General features: G+C 38.1%; 1 protein-coding gene across 1 annotated transcript in view; it reads right to left on the bottom strand.

The window, feature by feature from the left end:
- Nucleotides 1-18,158, bottom strand: part of Clic (chloride intracellular channel protein 5) — a 140,832-nt gene extending 122,674 nt beyond the window's left edge. The window contains exon 1 of the mRNA XM_083134478.1: nucleotides 17,980-18,158. Coding sequence (XP_082990604.1) covers nucleotides 17,980-18,048 — 69 coding nt within the window. The 5' untranslated portion in view covers nucleotides 18,049-18,158. The remainder of the gene's footprint in view (nucleotides 1-17,979) is intronic.
- Between the last annotated feature and the right edge of the window lie 2,171 nt (nucleotides 18,159-20,329).

Genomic DNA, 20,329 nt, shown 5'->3' on the forward strand with positions numbered 1-20,329 from the left:
GTCAATACTGGCTTTACTTTAGCTTGGCGTCTACCAGTCATGAAAGTCAAGAAAGTATACTTGTACTCAAGAATTTTTGCAATCACAATGACTGATTAATCAATTTAGTGTATTTTACTTCATTTTTCTGCCCCTCTGGCTAATCGCGAAGATGAGGATGAAGGGACAATCACAAATATATAGGGACTACAATACGAGCGCCACAGAATACTATACTGGCTGTGACTCCAGACGCCAAAGCATCGCTAGTCTGCCAATCCAGGAACATTAATAGATAAAGCAAGTCTCATTTTCTTGCTAAATACAGCTTCACTTTTAATCATAGTCTGAATCTTTTCGTGGGGGGTTTTCATTAAATATTTATTTTCTTAACTGATCATAAAAAAGTCAAGAATTTTGGTAGACACCCTGTTTAGTTATTATTATTATATTGCTACATGTGCATTTTCTTGGTTTTATTTTCATTGTTTATCTCCTGCCATGGGTATATACTGCACTCAGGATTTTCCAAGCGAAAATACAAAGTTTTCTTCTACACGGCGGGTTCACTGACCAAGAAATACTCGGCTAGCTCAGGTGTTGTGTGGTTAACACCGAGGGATTTACGACCTTTACAGAGAAAGGGGACCGCGCTGTTGCCAGGATAGAGGTCGCTTTCGGTTTCTTCCTGCTACTCGAAAGAAAAGCCCGCTCGGTCAATGCACCATTGGAGGCATGTAATGCTATCGAACTGACCTACATCCAAAGCAGGCGGCTGCGAGATCCCCCCCCCCTCATCTCTCTCACGTGCAGGAGAAAGTTTCCGCCTCTACGCACAGTGAAATTTCGAACGCGAGTAACGACATAAATGTTATTGTTAAGGACGTTGGGATTTTTCTTCCTGATATTCAACACTGAACAGGGCCACAGTTCATTATCAAGCAAGCCCCTTTTTGGGCCATGTGCTTTAACATGGGGCCGACCAGCAATTTTTGCAGGGTGGTGGGGCAGGCCATTAATAAAGCTTGAATAGAATAACAATAAAATTATCATCACGGCTATGAATATTTTATACAATAACACGATTATAAACTAATAATAAAACAATTGCATTCCCAAGTTTATTGTTGTACCCATGGCGAGACTTTTTAACTCAATCTACCAGATGTCAGCACAGCTCTCTCTCATTAACTTTTTACATTTCATTCACTTAATGTACTGAAATGCATTTTTGTTATTAACTTTTACATACTTAAAATATATGGTGAAATTTTACTCAATGTTGTTTGACCTCTCACATTTTTCTTAAGTTTTGAAATTGTTGAACGATATATTCTATGGATTAATAATAAAATACGAAAAAAACAATCTGGTTCCTGTAGTTTATACTAAATATTAAAAAACGCAAAGTGTTCGCCTGTGCTTTGCACCACACCATGAAGGCGTATAGGGCCCCAAAGTTTAAAGTGGGATCCGAACCATTATGTGCCTCCACCAGGTATCGAACCCGGGACCCCTTCATTACAAGGTGACGACGCTACCACTGCGCCATCGGGAAGGCCCTGAGGAGTCTTAGAAAACGACTTGGCTGGTATATGCATGTATGCAACCACGGCGCACAGGTTCTCAACTGCCACTTATGGATTAACTTGCAATTATGATAAACAAAATATAAATTCCATTTCTGCATAGAGTAGATATCTGCTTGGTACGTCACAGAGTCAAGTCAAAGTAACCAAAAGTAAAAATTTCAAACATCGTACATTCCATCCCCCCCCCCCCCCAAGTCTCGAACGAGACCACCAACCTGGATGTTGTGAGCGCCACTTCATCATATCATCGCTCATCCTCGCGATTACCCTAAAGAGGCAGAAAAAGAAGGCTAAATAACAAAAAAGCGCAAATTCGACCGGAATGCTTCTCCCTGGTCAATGTCCTTGAAGGACCTTGCGTGGAACCTCCGGGAAACGCATCCTGACCTTCCGGATGCGAATCCCGAGCTCGCTCCGCCACGCCCACGGATGAGTCACATTGCAAGCAACTCTGGAAAAGCTTACGAATGTATTCCCTTATTTGGTCCTCCACAAATCAACCGCTAAGACATCTGAAACGGGGAAAACATTAAACGCGTCTTCTTGTTACCTCGATCTACGCACAAAAAACAGAACCTCTAATTTTGATATAGCTGCGTCAGCTATTACTTCCCCTCCGGAGTCAGAGACCTTCGTTAAGCTTCGATTCCTACCTCACTCAACCCGCAAGGTACATCCACAAAAACAGCTTCACTTATCCCGAACTAACTTTTTCGCAACCCTAGGTGCATGTACGGTACGGAGACAAGACTTACCACGGGCACAGACACAAATACAGGATGTTTCAGCTTATTTGCCCTGATTTCAAAAATCGCTACAACAGATACAAACATACATAAGGTACCGTTGGGAAGAGGAAGGTTCAAAGTTTTACTAATAACACTGTTCTACAAGGGTTTTATTTCTTATGTGAAAATAAGTTTTTCTGAAGGAATTTGGTATGGGAAATTCAAATTCGTAATTAGAATTTCGTTATCAGGGACAGTTTTTTAGTTATAAGGAAATAAAGAGTCATTTTACTCAGATTCACCGTTCATTATAAATGCAGGAAATTGTCAGATCTGCTTCTGTTTCAGATGTTGGCAGTCCTGTTACTACGCTACATGATGTACCTGCAAGTTATTATCAAAATACTAAGCATTGTGTTTGCAGCTTTTGTGTTAAGCTACATCTGCAGCAACACAAGCCTTCCATCTGTCCCTATCCTAGGCAAGATCTATCCAATATTTTTCATCCTTACCGATTTCCTTTAGGTCCAGGGATATTAGTAGAAATCCATGGAATATAATGAGCATAAGTGGAAGATAAGTGGCGACTTCAAGATAGTTGCAATGATATTGGGAATGCAACATGGCTACACAAAGTATACCTGCTTCCTCTGCAAGTGGTATCCCCGTGACAGAAGAGCCACTGCACAAAAAAGAATTGGTCTCAACGAAATTGACAAGTGGGAGAAAAATATACAGCGTGTGATGTTCCTCTTCCCCCTCTTCACACCAAACAAGGCCTTATGAAACAATTTGCAAAGGCTGTGGACACAACAGGAAGAAGATTTAAGACTATTTCAAACAAATTGCCTCGTCTTTCACCAGCAAAGCGAAAGAAAGGTACTTTGTGGGACCTCAAATTAGAGAACTTCAGCAAATCCAGTTTGAAGCATGTTTAACAGACAAAGGAAAAAGAGCATGGATATAATGTTATATGCAATAAAATTTACAAAAAAAAATTATTATATTTTTTTGAAAATAAGTATTAAATAACAATTCTGTGTGTGAATATTGTGTCACATATCACATTAATAACTTTTAAACATAATATACTAGGTTTCGAGAAAGGATGATTAAATTATTCCATGAGTTCAGTCAGTATTCGCCTTAAAATTGCAAGAATTTCAGATAAAATTAAAATCACGATTACTCGTAAACTATCCCTGACAGAGAAAATCTAAATACAGATTTGAAATCCGAGCAAAATTTGCAATAGGAATCACAACTTTTCCATCCAGAATTTAATTTAATTTTTTTTTATATAGAACAGTGTAGTTGGCGCCACCAATTTGTCAATAGATTCAGCGCTGTGGCAGCCATTTGTTGAAGAACAAACAATGGATTCACACCGATCAACAGAACAGAAAATTTATGGGTAAGTGACGAGTCTTACTTTCATCTCTCCGGAAAAGTGCAGAAACAAAACATTCGATTTTGGGCTACCGAGAAATGCATGAGTTTGAAGAGTCGTCGCACCATCGATATCCTGAAACGTTCAACTGTGGCACGTCATGGCCTCCCAGAAGTCCAGATTTAAATCCGTGCAATTTTTACTTGTGGGGGATACCTGAAACAAGAAGTTTTTTTTTAAATCTGGCTCGAAGACTATCCATGAACTGCAAGATGTAGTCGGGAGGATAACTGCAACAATTTCAAAGGAAACGTTGAAATGTGAACACATGTGTGTTCGCCTTTGACGTGTCGCCGATCTGCATTCTGGCCATATTGAAAACATACTAAAATAAACTTTGAATCTTCTTCTCACCAAAGAAAACTTGTGTAAGTTTGTAACTGGTGTAGTACATTATTAAAATAAAGATTTAAATCAGGACAAATCAGCTGAAACACCCTGTACAAACAAAATATAAGATACAAACTAGGACCAAACGGCACTCGCGTCTTTCAAACGTTCCCGGTGGTCACACAAATACCAAACAAGCATAGAAAGCTTTGCACAGTTGTTATGAAGTACCCCAATCCACAGAGAGGCAATTCAGGACTAGTTTTACAATTTTGGTGAGTGTTCATCCGCCGGGAATCGAACCCGGAACTAATAATTCCAGCATCATTCAGAGACCATCACTACGAACGCCGAATGTGCTACACCAACATCGTGTATGTTTGTGTGTGGTGTGGGCGTTATATGATTCGTTTGTAGGTTACCCCCTTCCTGTGCTTGGGTGAAAGTGGTGTATCCCGTCGGTTTTGGAGGAAGAAGGCCATGATCAAGCCAAAACATGCAGGAACGAGTCAAACCTGCTTTGAAGGAAGCACCCCAAGATTTCCTCTGTCATCCGTCAAGTGCATGGTTGGAAGTATATGTGTGTGGAGTATTTCCAAAGACAGCTGCATAGGAGAATTCCTTCCAAATAGCGACATTGTATGCAACTGCGATTCACTTAAATTGGTGTAGGAACACACGTCGGACAAGACTCTGGTAGCGAGATCGTATGTTGGCAGCCCAACGCTCAAGTCACCTAAATCGCTTCTCTTCAGACCAAAAATTAAGGGAGATTGCAGACCGATGGAAATGGGCCAACCAAGAGCAACGTTCCGCGCCACGGATGAATGACAGGCTGCACAAGCCTGCGTTCTCGCTTGGGTGTGAAATCACCCTAAAACTAACAGCATAAGAGAGAATGAACATAGTCTAACTATGACTAGGTAGCTCTTGATGTCTAAAATTTACCAAGCTATCAAACCATCCAAATGGTCAAATAACGCGAGTGTAATTGGTGATTAGAATAGAACAGAATGGGTCTTTATTTAAGCAGACGTGTTTCGGCCTCATGGGCCGTTCTTACAATCATAGCAGGCCATAAAAGAATGCCATAAGTGACAGGTAGTGATCAGGAAATGCTATGTGGATAGATAACCTTAACACCATAATTGTTAACTCAATGTTACTCTCATTTCTCTCTCTCACACACACACTGTAATGCAGTGTAGATAGGAACATCACGTGCAAATTGCCATTATATTTAAACATTCCTTCATTTACAGTCAACACTTTTTTTCAAATATTACAGTACTTTAAATTCAGCCACTGAACACGAAATTATTAAAACAAAAAAAGGGAATTAACAAACACGTTATGCTCCACTAATCTGTCGAATCTGGCTGGATTTGATAAAATAAAAATACTTTAACCAGTTACTTTCGCCAGTGTTTCCATCCCAAGAAAAACCAAGTCGAATGTCGGTCAATGTCCTTTCTCCCTATCAAGTAGGCCAACAATTGCATGTCGCGCGCGAGCGCATTAATTATCATAAAACAATATTTCCTGCTTCACAGTTTCCCCGCGATCCAACGATTCCGCTAAATTATGGAGAGTTTCACACCTCAATTCACAGCGGCCATTAAAACGTGATACACAAATGAACGCGCTCACGGGAGGCGTGCTTCTTACTCAAGAGTTAACACTCGCTGTGCATTAGGCGTCGCCATCCCTACGATGTTTCGTTAAGTTCCTAGAATGGTAATTTGTGTAGTTGCAACACTGCTATCTACTAAAGGATGAGTGCCAATACTTAACACATCGTTGAGAAGACCGAGAAAGGCATTTGGGACACGAGACGACTCCTAGAACGTCTGCGTCACGAGACGAACCCTGAGTGGACGAGAGACTAAATATAGGCGAGCACATGCGCCAAGAGAGCAAACCTAGGCTGACGTTTGCGTCAATAGAGAAAACCTATGCTGACGTTTGCGTCAAAAGACCCAAACCTATGCTGACGTTTGCGTCAAAAGACTAAACCTATGCTGACGTTTGCGTCAAAAGACCAAACCTAAGCTGACGTTTGCGTCAAGAGGCCAAACCTCCATCAACAGACTACACCCAGATGGGCATTTACATCAAGACTACACCAGTGATTTATCCACACACCCGTCACCTAGAATTACATTGACAAAGGCCACCTTATAGTCATTTTGGCTCAAAATTTACCCTTACACCCCCTAAATAGACTTGTAGCCTCCTGGATCAATGCATGGACTACACCCAGACGGGCAATCCAATCAAAAAACGACACCTAGGCGGATATTTTCATCAGAACACAAGCATTTAAGTCAGACCACGAGAGAAACAGACTCTCGATCACCGGACAAGACAATGTTAAGGGGGGAGTCATTCCCTTGCTGGAGAAACACTGAAAATAGGAATCTCTCTCTGCTGCCCTTCGAACTTACCCAACGTGCGTGTGTGTGTCACAGTGCATAACTTTACTTCTAAAAACTTCACATGTGAGAGAATCTGGTTGCCTGAGGCTGGAACAACCACTTGTTGCTTCAGGCGGTCTTGGCAAGAAGTTCAAGCCCTGCAATCAACCAGTAACTAACTGCATGCCATACGTGCATGGTGCCATCAGCCCAATCCTTGTAGTTGTCCAACAGGTTGGCCAAAAACACCAGAGTGAACGGATGAAAAGAAAATCGTCCAAACCTTAGAAAAACAATAGACTAACAATAGACTGCCAAGGCCCAGAAAGATTCTACTATGTCAAGCCCAGCACACTGTGCTCTTGTATTATTGAATTTGTAAAAACCTCAGAGACATCTATATAATAGTGGGAACTTGCCTCGCAATTCAATAAATTATGCCTTGGATGGTTTAACACTGCAGCTCTAAATATTCTTGAAGAAGTCAGCGAAGGTGGAGAAGTCTATGAAATGCTTTCTCGAATATTCACAAGTATCCATATTTAATTATTACTGTATAGGCTAAAAGTTAGCATGCTCATCTCTTATGGGAAGTGCTGGACTTGTGTTACATGGTGGGAAATAATATTTCAGTATTTTAACCAGCAGTGAGACAAATACAGTGTATGTGTGTACAGGTAATGAGTATGGAAATTAAGAGTTGGGGAGCTTTCAGACCGAAGCGACACATGTCACTTAGGAATGAGACAATCAACAGCAAAGTTTCACCCCGTAGCAGCATGACAGGCCACACAAGCCTGCGTTCGATTGGCAAAATCCTCATGCGTCACATGTCGTATGTCACTTTGGTGTGCAACCTCTCTTACTTTTCTGTAAGATTCAAAAGCAATGGACAAACTTATTCTGCTGAAACGAAAACTGCAATTTTAATCGTTGAAATGAGAAAATGTCTTTGTGTCAAATGATATTTCAAACTTAAAAGTTTGAATGTTATTACCTCTATACTTTCCTGCTGAATTGCGAGGTTTGTCATCATTTTATATGATCATCCCTAAATCAAGTGCAGCCAGCTTGCAATTCATGTAACCTTTTTACAAGCTTTGGCTTATCTTTACAAAGTTAGCTGTAACTGTAATTATGTTACTTTGTGAGCAAATAAACTGTAATACAGTTCCCTTGGCAAGTCTTTGTCCAAGAAGTGCTGCTGTCACTATTTAAAATATAGTGGCACACAAGAGGTTAGAGATATTGTGTGACTTAGCAGGATTGTACAATAGATTATTGAGAACCTTTCCCCAAAATTGGACATCCTTGTACTGCACCATATATGTTTGTAGTGGATCATGCTGTTATAAAATTGAATAGTAGAATATAATAATCAAATAATTATAAATTAACAAAATTAATTACTTTGTCAATTTATTATTATATCCCTGGATGACAGATCTATCCACCAGATGGGTGTACTGCATAACTTTTGTTTATTTTTCCACATTTCATACTAAAAATTACAGTTATTCTATTATCACTTTCCAGCCAGCTCATTCAAGAAATTCTTGAAAAGTTTGGGTAAAATTTTAGCCATAAAGTATACTTTGTGTTGTCTCTCACATAAAAATCTAAGACTTGAAAGCTACGAAAAGTCATGGAACCATATACTCCTTGATTAAGTACTAGAATAAGAACACGCCTAAAATTCTCACCTGGTTCTTGCATTTCACATATAAATTTACTTGGATTATTCTGCTAGAATTAATCAATAAGCTTTTTTGTAAAGCTTTGCCAATTTCTAGGGACAGTAGTGATGTCTGTCCATGTTTTTGCAACATGTATATAATTTATTCACATGTATTTTATTTGTCAAATTTCTAGAAAGGACACAGACACCAAAAACTTAAAACTGTCAAAAGGCACAATCGCCCTAGAAACATGTTCAAGACCAGATAAGCCACGCCTTCTGTAGCATAAGCCAATGACACTCCTTTCAACAAGTCAAGACGTGACTGACAACGCTTCCGACCCAAAATGTAAATACTATGTAGTACTTGCCAAAAATATTGAAGAGTGACCAACAAAAGAACAATCCATTAAACAATGTGATTTGAATATCATTTCAACGGATATTTCATTTGTCCTCATCTACGCTGTATATACCACAACTTTTCTGGCTCATAATATGAGTAGGAGTTGAAGTTTCAGCCCATTCAAATACAAGCTTCAATTTTTAATATGAATTTTTAAATGTGACTATCTGAATATCTCAACACAACAATGCTACGTGGTTTACACAAATGAAGATAAGAAAAATACTAAATAAATATTATTTAGATCTCCTTATAATATCAAGTCTTCACCACCAGGGTGCAAGGAGATGCAAGGTTTTGATTTGCATTTTGACCAAAGTCTAGGGTTACCAGACGTCCGGATTTTCCCGGACATGTCCTACATTTTAGTCTTATGTCCGGCGTCCAGGAGGAATTTGAAAAATATAATAAATGTCCTACATTTTGAGCGTCACATATTAAATAGGAAAATACGTAACAGAAAAAAGTCATGCAAATTACAAATCTATGGACTGCACTTCCAAACTCAATAGTGAAATTTATTTTGATTCAGTCATTGCACAAAAAGAAGTTTGTCCTGTTATTAAACAAACTGGAAAACGGAAGCACTGAATGAACAAAGTTTTGGGATCACTTTCTGATAACGTCACTGTTCAATGCCTGAGCAGAATTTCTTGCCTTAGGGTTTATACTGATGGAACAAGTTGTTGCCATTCTTATTCAATATTCAATATAATTTTATTGTAAAGCAGGGGTATAGAGAACAAAGATATTCAGGGTGTCTGCCAGTCAAGAAAGTCATGGAAGTCAAGAAAAATTAAAGAAATCAACAAGTAGGTCAAGAAGTCACTAAAAAGGCAATACATTTTTCTTGTGGTCAAGAATTTTTGCTATTGATTGGTTGATTTAGTTTATTTTACTTAACTTTTTTCTGTGCCATTGGCTAATCGCGAAGATGAGGATGAATGATGGGAAGATAAGATGGATGAATGGATAGTCATAAACATATAGGGACAACCGACACAAACCCCACATAAGATTATACTGGCTACGAGTCCAGACGCCAAAGCCTCGCTTGTCTGCCAAACACAGTTCAGGATGCATTAATACGAAATAGCAGATCTAATTCTCTTCTTAAATTCAGCTTTAGTTTTAATCTTAACTGACCCTTTGGTAAGGATTTTCATTAAATAAATATTTATTTTCTTAATTACTAATTTCCAACTTTACCTAGGTAGGATCTAGAAAAGTCCAGAAAAAAGTCAAGATTTCTGGATGTATTATTACCCAAGATGAAACCATTTTAAATTACAGTAATTGCTGAATATTTGTTTGCCATTACAGGTCATAATTCAAATGTTGTGAGAGTACTTTCATTACCATCAACACAACAGACTCACGAGAGAATTATTTTTTCATAAAGTCTGTAAAATGTTTGGTATTGGTCCCTATAATTTGAAAGAATTTGACTTGTCCACTCTAAAATAAATATAGTTTGACTAAACCTGAAATTTTGATAAAAAATGTCTCCTCTGAGAAGTACCACTTAAATCAAGTAGTAAGAGGTGCATTGATTAGTATGGTTTGCAAGTTTTGAAATTTTGCATTTAAACATTCGTTGGGAAATATTTTTTTAAAAAACTGAAAAGTGTCATTTTTCAACTACTTCCTAGCGTGTTCTATAGAAATAGGTATTATTTATTGAGAATGTGTTGCGTCCTACATTTTGACTTAATGTCCTACATTTTGGGACAGCATGTCCTACATTTCCCTTACAGCGATCTGGTAACCCTACCAAAGTCACAATTTATTTTTGATTGTTAAATTTTGGGAAAGAAAATATGACTAACATGCATAAAATGACAAAAGCATTAAAAATGCAAAAACAGCAACAAAAATACTGAAAATGCACCAAAAAGTTATCAACACACTGAAAAACAATGAATAAGCAAAAAATTCAAAATAAAAAAAATATTGTTCTAATATGATTAGCAGCCATAATTACTTCCCATCAACGTTCGAGCTCTAATGATAAGGATGGATGGAAAGAATCAATGACTAGCCTAGCCCAGATCCTTTGTCTTCAAAAGTATTAAACAATGTGCAAACAGCAAATCAGTAACGCATCTTGCCCAATAAGTAACCAAATACATTAATTGTAAGTATAAATTGCTTTGGTGTCCATGGAATATCAGTTTAATTTTAAAGAAAAGCTCAAGACATGCCAGCTACAATATGGTAAGATTTGATGGTTATTGTACATTATGTCACCTGAATACATAACAATGTATGGTTTAAGCTGAGTACGTTCACGTGACACCAGCATCATTGTTAACCAGTTAATTTTTTCTACCTTGAGACAACTTTCCAATTCAAGTGATAAGCAACATATCTCACTTGGACTGGACAGTTCTCTCAATACTGAGCTGCTCCATGCCATCTCAATCCATTGATCATACGCAATTGTTCGTCACTTCCCTCTGAAAGCTATCTAAATCTGTATCATGTGATCTAATCATAACTCACGGCCAACATCACAAGAGAAGCAGAAAAGGGACATAAAATATAATTCAACCTTATGTTAAAGTGAAGGAAGGTGCATACTGATTCTTTTCAGAGCTTGGAAGCACGCCACCTTCAATGGGCAATATGGGAAACACATTGGACTTTTCTAAAATGTGTTGCATTGTAAACAAGTTGTACTCGTCAAGAAAACAAGTAAAGTGCTCCCCTGTGCTTTGCCACACCTTGAAGGTGTATAGGGGGTGCGGAGTTGGGGCCCCACACTTTCTTCATCATGACCAAACGTGGGGATGATGTGATCAGCACCATGACCCTGGCCACCTTTAACCCACAGTTTCCTCCAGGTACCCACTTTATACGATGCTGGGTGGGTGCAGGAGCTGCTTGAACATGTGGAAAATGGTTCCTGGTTCTTCCCTGCCGGTAATCAAACCCAGGTCTCTCACACAGAAGTCTGAGACAAGTATAAAAGATAACCTTATAGAGAAGATTTCAACTTGTTATTTGTTAGTCTACGATCATTTTTTGGTAAACTTCTGAAGGTTGCCCTGGGTGACAAGCGGCCTGAAGACAACCTCCCCACCCCCAAATTGGCTGTTTTTAATCCCCATCCAGTGTTGCCACATGAAGTGCAATATCCCTTGGTGCAGTGAAAATTAGTTAAAAATTTAGGAATGCAAGTAAAACAAAATCAGAAGTCTGACAACTTCAATTTTTCCGGCAATTTCCACATCTGTGAAAAAAGTTGGTTTAATGGAGATAAACCAGAAAACGTGGAAGAATACGCCACTGGTACCTACACTGAGCAACTACAGAACACTCAACATTGGTAAATGCCAGTGGAGACATGTTCTATCTGGATGTCAAGAAGTAGCGGAAACTTCACTTAGAAGAATTTTCACCCCAGCCCGTATACAACACAGTCAACCTGTTTGTAGGTTGCATGATAGTAGCGGAGGAACATTCAGCATAAGTTCAGCGCAGGGACGCAAAAACCATCAATTGAGGACTGCTGGTAGCTTGTGGATAATTTCAGCAGCTCATGATTGCACTAGGGGTGGAAGCAATCTTCAGGAAAAAGTCTGCAACAGGATGCAATTACATCCCCATCACACGGAACTGACAGTTTGATCAATATTTCGAGAAACAATAACACTAATGCTATGATACACTAGAAAAATTACCCATGTCATGTGTAACTGACGATCACTCATGTACCACAATAATAATTATTCTATGGCACTAATCAGGAAAATTTAAAAGGAGAGCTTTCATTTGCTCATCGTGTCCAAGAATTATAAAGATAAATTTTGCTAGACTAATAGATTTTAGGTATCTAATCAAAACAAGTTAAGTTAACATCTCGGAAACAAGTTAGTCTAAAATTTTCTAAAGTTAAATATCTCCAAAACATCAGCTTAACACAACACTGTTCTGTCTGTCTATTAGAACAATTACACTACATTGTAAAGTTCTTACGAAAACAGACTGATTGATTTGGTTCATTATACTTTGCATTCCCGCCACTCTTTGCTAGAAACACTGGAAGGAACGTGTTCATATGACGTGTGGGCATGCAATTTTTTCGGGGTGATATCATTTGATGCCTGAAGATGCGAAAAGCAATTCTTACAGCATTTGAAATCACAATCACTAACACACAACGTTAGACAAAACAAACCAAAATACAGGCAGGTAAAACCCAATTAATTCAAACCAACATTCGGTTTTCCCCTTACCCCATGCTTATTGATTCCTCCCCCTTCACCTGTTTTCCAACTCAGTGGGTCGTCAGGTGAAAAACATTCCCGGGGGTTCACTTCCTCTGCTGAGATGAGAAAGTGACATCAACACAAACAGATTATGATGTATTTCTAAACATATACACAAGTTCCAACCACCACTGTATCAATCTAACTACAGTTGTCTGTGACAGATTGCACATTATTTGAAGTAACAAACATTTAAAAAATCTTAACTTCTTACAAATATAAAACCTTAAATGCTCAGGCTCAGGTTCCTAGATGCGTACAATAAATTTATTCCCTCATAAATTGCAACTGGAATTGTGCAGAGTTAACCACAATAGAAAGTGATTTGACCAACTGAATTGTATTCCCCATCAACAGCACCAGTCAGCAAACGAGACAAATGATAGGATATGCACACCCGATGTTACATTATGCAGCAGTTTTCACAGAAACACGACTTCCCTTATACAAGATGACTACAAAGCCAACACTAACGTATGCCTCACCAGTATGACAAGAGACAGTAGAAATGCACATTGCAAAACTACAACGAACACAGAATAGAGCCATAAGTGGACACCCATCATCAACTTGCATAGTTCAAGTGCATGAAGACATATCACTGAGGCAGTCGCAGAACTCCTGCACCAGGTAAAAACTTTCCTGTCCCCTCATAAACCCAGAAGTACAGGATATTGGATTCCTACTCCCAAGACAACACTGATTCTGTCCCTAGACTAAACGAAATGTTCTTTTTATTATTATATACTTGTAATGTCTTATTGCATTGTTTCTGTAAATTTTTCTTTGCTTTTCTGTCATTTCGGCTAATTGCAAAGATGAGAATAAATGGTAATAAGATGAAATTGATGTAAAATACAAAGACACAACCAGGGCCTGCAGAGAATAGTGGCTGAGAATTCAGATTTTAGAAGCATCTTAGTCTGCAAGAATGCAGTATAGGGGGTGTCCTTACATGGAAGGGAGGTCCTTAGAAAAAGGCACACCTCTTTAGTAACTTTGTAATTGGGAACATGTGCTATGTGTTACTCATCCTGAACTGTGGCCATGCGATCCAAGGCATCAGGCTCTGTGCTCCAGTTATTGTTCGATAGATCAAGTTGGCATTTCAAGTCCACTTTATGCCCAGTAAGACTAATTGGGACTGGACCTACAGTTTAAAAGTGGGATTTGAATCATTATGTGCCTCCACCAGTATCGAACCCGGGAACCCTTGATCAAAAGGCCACGACGCCACATCGGGGAGGCCCCTGGCTCCAGTTACGGGATGCTCACACAGGTTCGAAGGGTAACAACTTTTCTCCTGAGATTTCGGCCTGTGTATGGGACCCGTGGTCACCCACCATCGCGAGGAAATTAGTGAGATATGAAAGAGTAGCATAACCCGATCATGGAAACCTACACCAATGACTGGGGGTTCATCGTGCTGACCACACGTCACCCCGTAACTGATTGAATGACCCTATCCCTGCTGAGGTGTGTGGGAGCAAGGCCGGCAGTCTGTACGTAGGCAGGCCCAGGTCCTCACGGGCGGGTTAAAGCACAGGTTATTATTATGTATTATTCATGAAAGTTGTGAAAAAATTATACAATCAAGAAACTTGCAACCAAAGAAAAGATTAACACAGCTTGGAAGCAAATAAAGATAATTATGTTCCTTTTCCAAAAGAAGAGAGAGTGAAAGTTATAGTTCCTGGAGAACACACATCCCAAAATATTGCACCAAAAAAGTGTTTAAATGCCTTCAACACCATAAAATATATTTCGTAATCAATTCATGGTCTAAAGAACTGTGAAAATAAAGTAGTAGCAAAGGAAACACAGCTTTTCATACATACTGTTGAATTAACACTTTTACAAAGTTAGCCTACATCCAGTATAGCACAGGTAGCAGTGGGTACAAACATTTGCCAAGAATAGGGGACTTTGAACACTCCACACATGTGCGCTCAAGCATGTCACAATTCCACATGAAAGATGCAACCAGTGATATTAGTAAACTTGTCTACATAAATGTGCACACTGAAGCAACATGGAATTTTCACACTTGGAACGAATCGACAGTAACATTTCACATCATAGCAGCTTGACAAAAGCTCATGGTCAATGGTTTTTGGATTTGTTTTATTTTACTTCACTTTTTGTGCCGCTTTTGGCTAATTTGTGAAGATGGGGATGAGTGACGAAGTGATGAAATTTACGAAGTTTTGAGAGTTTTAGGGGAAGAACACGAATTCTCACTGGATTGGTGACGTTGCGGTTGAGGGGAATCAGTCTCGTGGGGGAGGAGGTAATCTCCAACTCTGTGCGTGTAGACCATAACCCACGCACTTCACCTTACTGCTGGATGGGAGTTCATCGGCTGCCAAGTGAGCACCTGGTTTAAGTTTTTTTAGTTTTGAATATGAGTATTTTTTAGAATGTTTTACCTGGATAGGGATTTTTACGATTTTAATAACTAGGATTTTTAAGTGTTTTTTACTGATTCCTTCAACCATATCCCTATTTAACACTATTTCACGTGACACCATGTCTGGTGTTAGATTTCGTTAGACCTGAAGGAGGAGGAAGTATTTACCTGCCGAAACATCGTCTGGATTAACATATACTCACTTGCTTAAGTTTGAAAAAGTTTTAATACTATTTTACGTATTTATTTTGTACACTCATGAATTTCTGCATTTCACTATTCGAAAAGTTAAGAAACATGAATACTTTCTGTTGTTTAGGAATGAAGAAAGTTAAATTGTACTATGTATTGTGCTTCTACTATTAAAAAAAGGTATATTTATCAAAAGTGGAAACCAAATTAGAATCATAAAGGTGCTGTTTCATTCATGTCGTGCACGCATAATCAAAATAGGTAACAGTTTTGATTGCTTTATGATTCTTTTCAAATTATCCTAGCATAAAGACTAATTCATAGAATTTTGGCAATCATTGTCACATGAAACTTCCTTCAAGTAATGAGCACTGTTCGGATTTTTTTAAAAAAAAGTTATTTATGTTGAAAAAAAAACAACTTAAAAAAATATCTTAGGCAAGGATGCGCAGTTCCCATGGACAATATACTTTCCATTGACAAGCGACTATATATCATGGACTAGTGGGAATTAATGCACAAGTAAATTGGAACCTTAATGGAATGCATTTTAGGACTTTATTTCAATGCTAAGAGAACCAAACCTGGCTTACCTAACCTAACTACGAAAGCACATCTTGAACAAAATCGTCAATAATCACTAAAACTCTGCCGTATGTGTTGACAGAAGTAAATCGAAATCGAACAATGTTAAAATTGCATTCATAGCTTGATGAAATCGCAATAAAACAAAAGAAACTTGAGCCTCAAAATATAACTGCTACTCCTATCCTACTAAACTGATTCTAAATTTCTTGGGGCATGCAATCATTGTCCATACAGTGAGTTAACACTGAGTGGCCAAGTCATATGTGCACCCAATTTTTTTAGACTGAATGAACCCATATAATATAAACCACAAAAGGCTATCTCAGAATTATTTCTGTAGTTTCCTTCACAGGTGGGTGAAGAGTTGAATGATAGGGAGCCTGGTGTCAGACAAAAGCTAGATCTTTACATGTCGATCCTTCATTTCAAGTTACAAAAAAGCAGAAAGCTTGTTATTTTTATCGTTAATAACAGAAATAAAGTGCAGTTAGTTATTGTAACACAATAACAAAAGTGAAAATTGTGTCAGATCGACAAAATTTGTGTAAAATATAGGAACCAGGTTATGTTTATATATTCTCTCATTTAATTCAAAGAATAACTGGTTCCACAGTTTTGAAAATGTCCCTATTTACTTTCATGTGTAATAAAATAGACCAACCAAATTTCGTACACTAACTGTATGAAACGTTAAACTATAGTGGATCAAGTGGAAGTCTCTCCCCAAGGATATAATAACAATAAATTTGAAATAACGTTGGTTTCTCTCTTTAGTTTATAATATTCAAGTTTTATCAATGGCCTGACTACCCTACAAAAATTTCTGGCAATGGCCATGAATAATAATGGTGTTAAATTATAGATCGTAAATTAATTTAGCATCAATGGTTTGACATTAAAATGGAGGAAAATCGAAATTAATTTAATCAAAACAGAACAGTAACCTATAATACTTTTAGATGCCAATACAACTTCACCCTTACAACATTAATCTCAATATACAAAAAGGTAAAGTACTCCCCTGTGTACATGAGAGATTAAAGGATTGCATATTCACTAAAAAAAATTAGTACAATAAAGCCTGCAGAATGGGGCACTATATATTCACCAAATTTGTCATGTGAAAATTACCACTGATCCAAGCCCATGAAATACAATGATTCAAGTATTGTTACTCGTATAGACTAATACAGTTGGAAATCCATATGTCCTAGAGAGAAAGCAATGCTCTATTTTTTTTTATTTTTTTAAATGTTTTCCAAGTTGTCGAAGTTCAGTTTTCGATCATGGTCAAGGGTGGGAACTATTTATTTCATGTGTCAAATAAGACAACCGTAATATAGTATAGTGCCGGTAAATAGAAAGCAAATCGGTGTCATGCTACTTAAAGGTAAGGCAAAGCAACAGAAATACCGGTTATGTTTGGACTTCTGTCAATCTTACGAGCAAATTTCAGAATGTGACAGAAGGCCACGGGGAAAAGAAAAGTCGTTCGTGAACTTCCACCTAAACTTCCTCGAAGTAAAATCTCAGTGTAATGAATATCTAAAATATGTTGAACAGTAACAACACATTAAAATACGATTTGTCGCAGTTCTCCAACAGGTTGTGTACCATTCTTTAATCACTCACAAGGCATTTGTTTTCCGAGCCAAAAGGGGGCGGAACTTTGAAACCATGTTTCGTCCATGGAAATTCATCAATGCTATACTAGCAGATTACTACTGCCACACGTAATCATAAACTAACATTGTGCTTACTGCACACCAAAATCGAAGTTTAAGACTTTCAGTATGGTAGAAATTATATTTGTGCGAGTATAACTACTGAAAAATGTCTGCGCAGCACAATGTCGGTTGTATTGTCACACCCCATGAACAAGAACTACGTAAGTCGATCGTGTAAATCCCTCTCTTCAAAATAAATGCTTCTTACCTTTATTATAAGTTCTATTTCCGACACGTCCCCATGTGGTGTTCCATTCGTAATACCGTCGTCTGCCATATTTTCCACTGTTTGTAGGAAATAATGTTACACAAATCACAATGCACACAAAATTCACAAGAAACACACTAAACGCAACAACGTTCGCCGTTACTGTGTGAAAGTATGGAGGAGAATCAACGTTCAGTCATGTGGCGCCCCCGCACAATGTGACGTCACACGAGATAAACCGGAACTTGCCGACTTCAAACGACAAAACTTCGCAAAGCATGATTACGCGGTTGACATGCGGGCAAACTCAAACGCATTTTTCACTTTGTAATAAATCTAGCAGGGGCGTGTCCAGAGTGGGGATCAGTGGAGATAAAACTCTCATTTTTTAAAAATGAGAACAGAACGGATGAAAAGATGACAAAATATAGGATTAGCTGCTAAAAAAAACTTCACCTTGGCCAACTTATCGTTGAATGTCCCTCTAATCACATCTTATTGGCTGGTCGCGACGATGAGAATGAATTATGGTTCGGCAGCAGACTCGGCCAATAAATTATGTGCCCTCATGTATGTGCGCGCTCACTTACGTGCACAGGAAACAATCTGGTTCCAGAAGTGAACTTTTTATCCAGGAGGTTACATTCATGATCAAAATTTCCCGTTAAGAGACTTTTCATATCATCCAGTGTGGCCAGTGGCGTGCCCAAGGGGGAGTTAGTGGGGGGCCATAACCACCCTTTGGTCTAGTATTCCTAGAAAGGGGAACGTCAAAAGTAGGAAAAGATGGCAAAATGAGGACTGACTATAAAAGAAATGGATACATTACTCCCTCCAGTGGCGTGCCCAGGATTTTCGAGAGGAGGAGGTTAGGCATACATTTTTTAGTAGTCAGTCCTCATTTTGCCATTTTTTCTGTATTTGATGTTCTTTTTTTTTAGGAATAGGCCAAAGGGGAGGGGTTACAAACCCCACCTACCACCCTTTAGGACGCCACTGACTCCCCCCTTCGAAAATCTTCGGCACGCCACCGGATGTTAGACATCGGCGTGAATTGCATTCTTCACTTTTAATTAAATTTTGCACATCTCGTTCAAGAAATAGCATTAAAAGTTGTGGAAAATATTAGTCATAAAGATTACGTTGCATGACTTCTCACATTAAAATATCATTTTTGGAATAATGAAAACTCGTGGAACCATCTTTAGATGAAATCACGGAATACGGCATACACGCAAAAGTGCCCGCAGGATTTTTTTCTCGGGGGGGGGCAAAGTCATAGAATTTTTTTTATTATTGAATGTTACTGTTAATATTATTATTATTATCAGTTACTACACTACTCTACTTTGTAAATCATAAAATTCAAATCGATTTGAAAATACTTTGGCGTTGTATACAGTTCAATCTCGAGTCTATTATTTAGATAGAAATTGGATTCGCCTATCTTCGTTTAATAAACATTATCACTTTGTTGATAAACAGTAGTTTCTCTTCTTGTACTTTTTCACAACGCACAGATATCTATCAGAGACCACTTAAGCTACTGTCCTTCATGGTACCTCTGATCTATGACTTTACGTTCCGAAGGGTGCTGTAAAATAATAATAATAATAACGATCATAATGATGATGATGATAATAATAATAGTAGTTGCCGCAACTTACGGCCTGTGAGTCACAGAGAACAATATTTTTTGTTGCAAAATATCGCTATAATTTCACCATTCGAAATACATTAACTCTTTCCGGAAATCTCAGGGGGGCAAGCGCCCCCCCTGCAGGCGCTCTTGCATACACAGATACACTTCGATAAAGATATATTCAATAGAAATCTTTTGCTCTGATTACTCTGTCTGAGTCCTGAATTAAAAAAAAAGTTTTTCCAACTTGAACGCAAGGATGTAAATTTGCAAGGGGAAGAAACTCGAGGTTGCACAAGTTGTTTGCGTAACATGACATGAGGTCAGTGCCGCAGGAACGGTTTTCATTTGGGGGGGGTACAAAATTCAGCCTCCCATATATATAAAAACACATACTACTGCACCTAGAAATACATTTCCGAGCTCCAACCAAGTGTTGCAATAATAATAACAATAATAATAATAAATAATGATATTTAATTAAATTAAAATATTAATTAAATATGTGAGTTAATTAATATTGTATTGTTGTTATTACATGAATAGGTAAAATATAGTAAAAGAATAGATAATAGAAGCATATATTCATTATCTAGCTTACGTGTAGTTAAGATCGCCAAGATTTGCATAAAACAACTGCCCTGGCAAGGAATTTAATGTCAAATAGAAAAATAATTGAATATTTATTGAATAACAAACAAAACTTAG

Source organism: Lepisma saccharinum, chromosome 13 (genome assembly GCF_977018435.1).
Source record: "Lepisma saccharinum chromosome 13, izLepSacc3.1, whole genome shotgun sequence".
NCBI classification, from domain to species: domain Eukaryota; kingdom Metazoa; phylum Arthropoda; class Insecta; order Zygentoma; family Lepismatidae; genus Lepisma; species Lepisma saccharinum.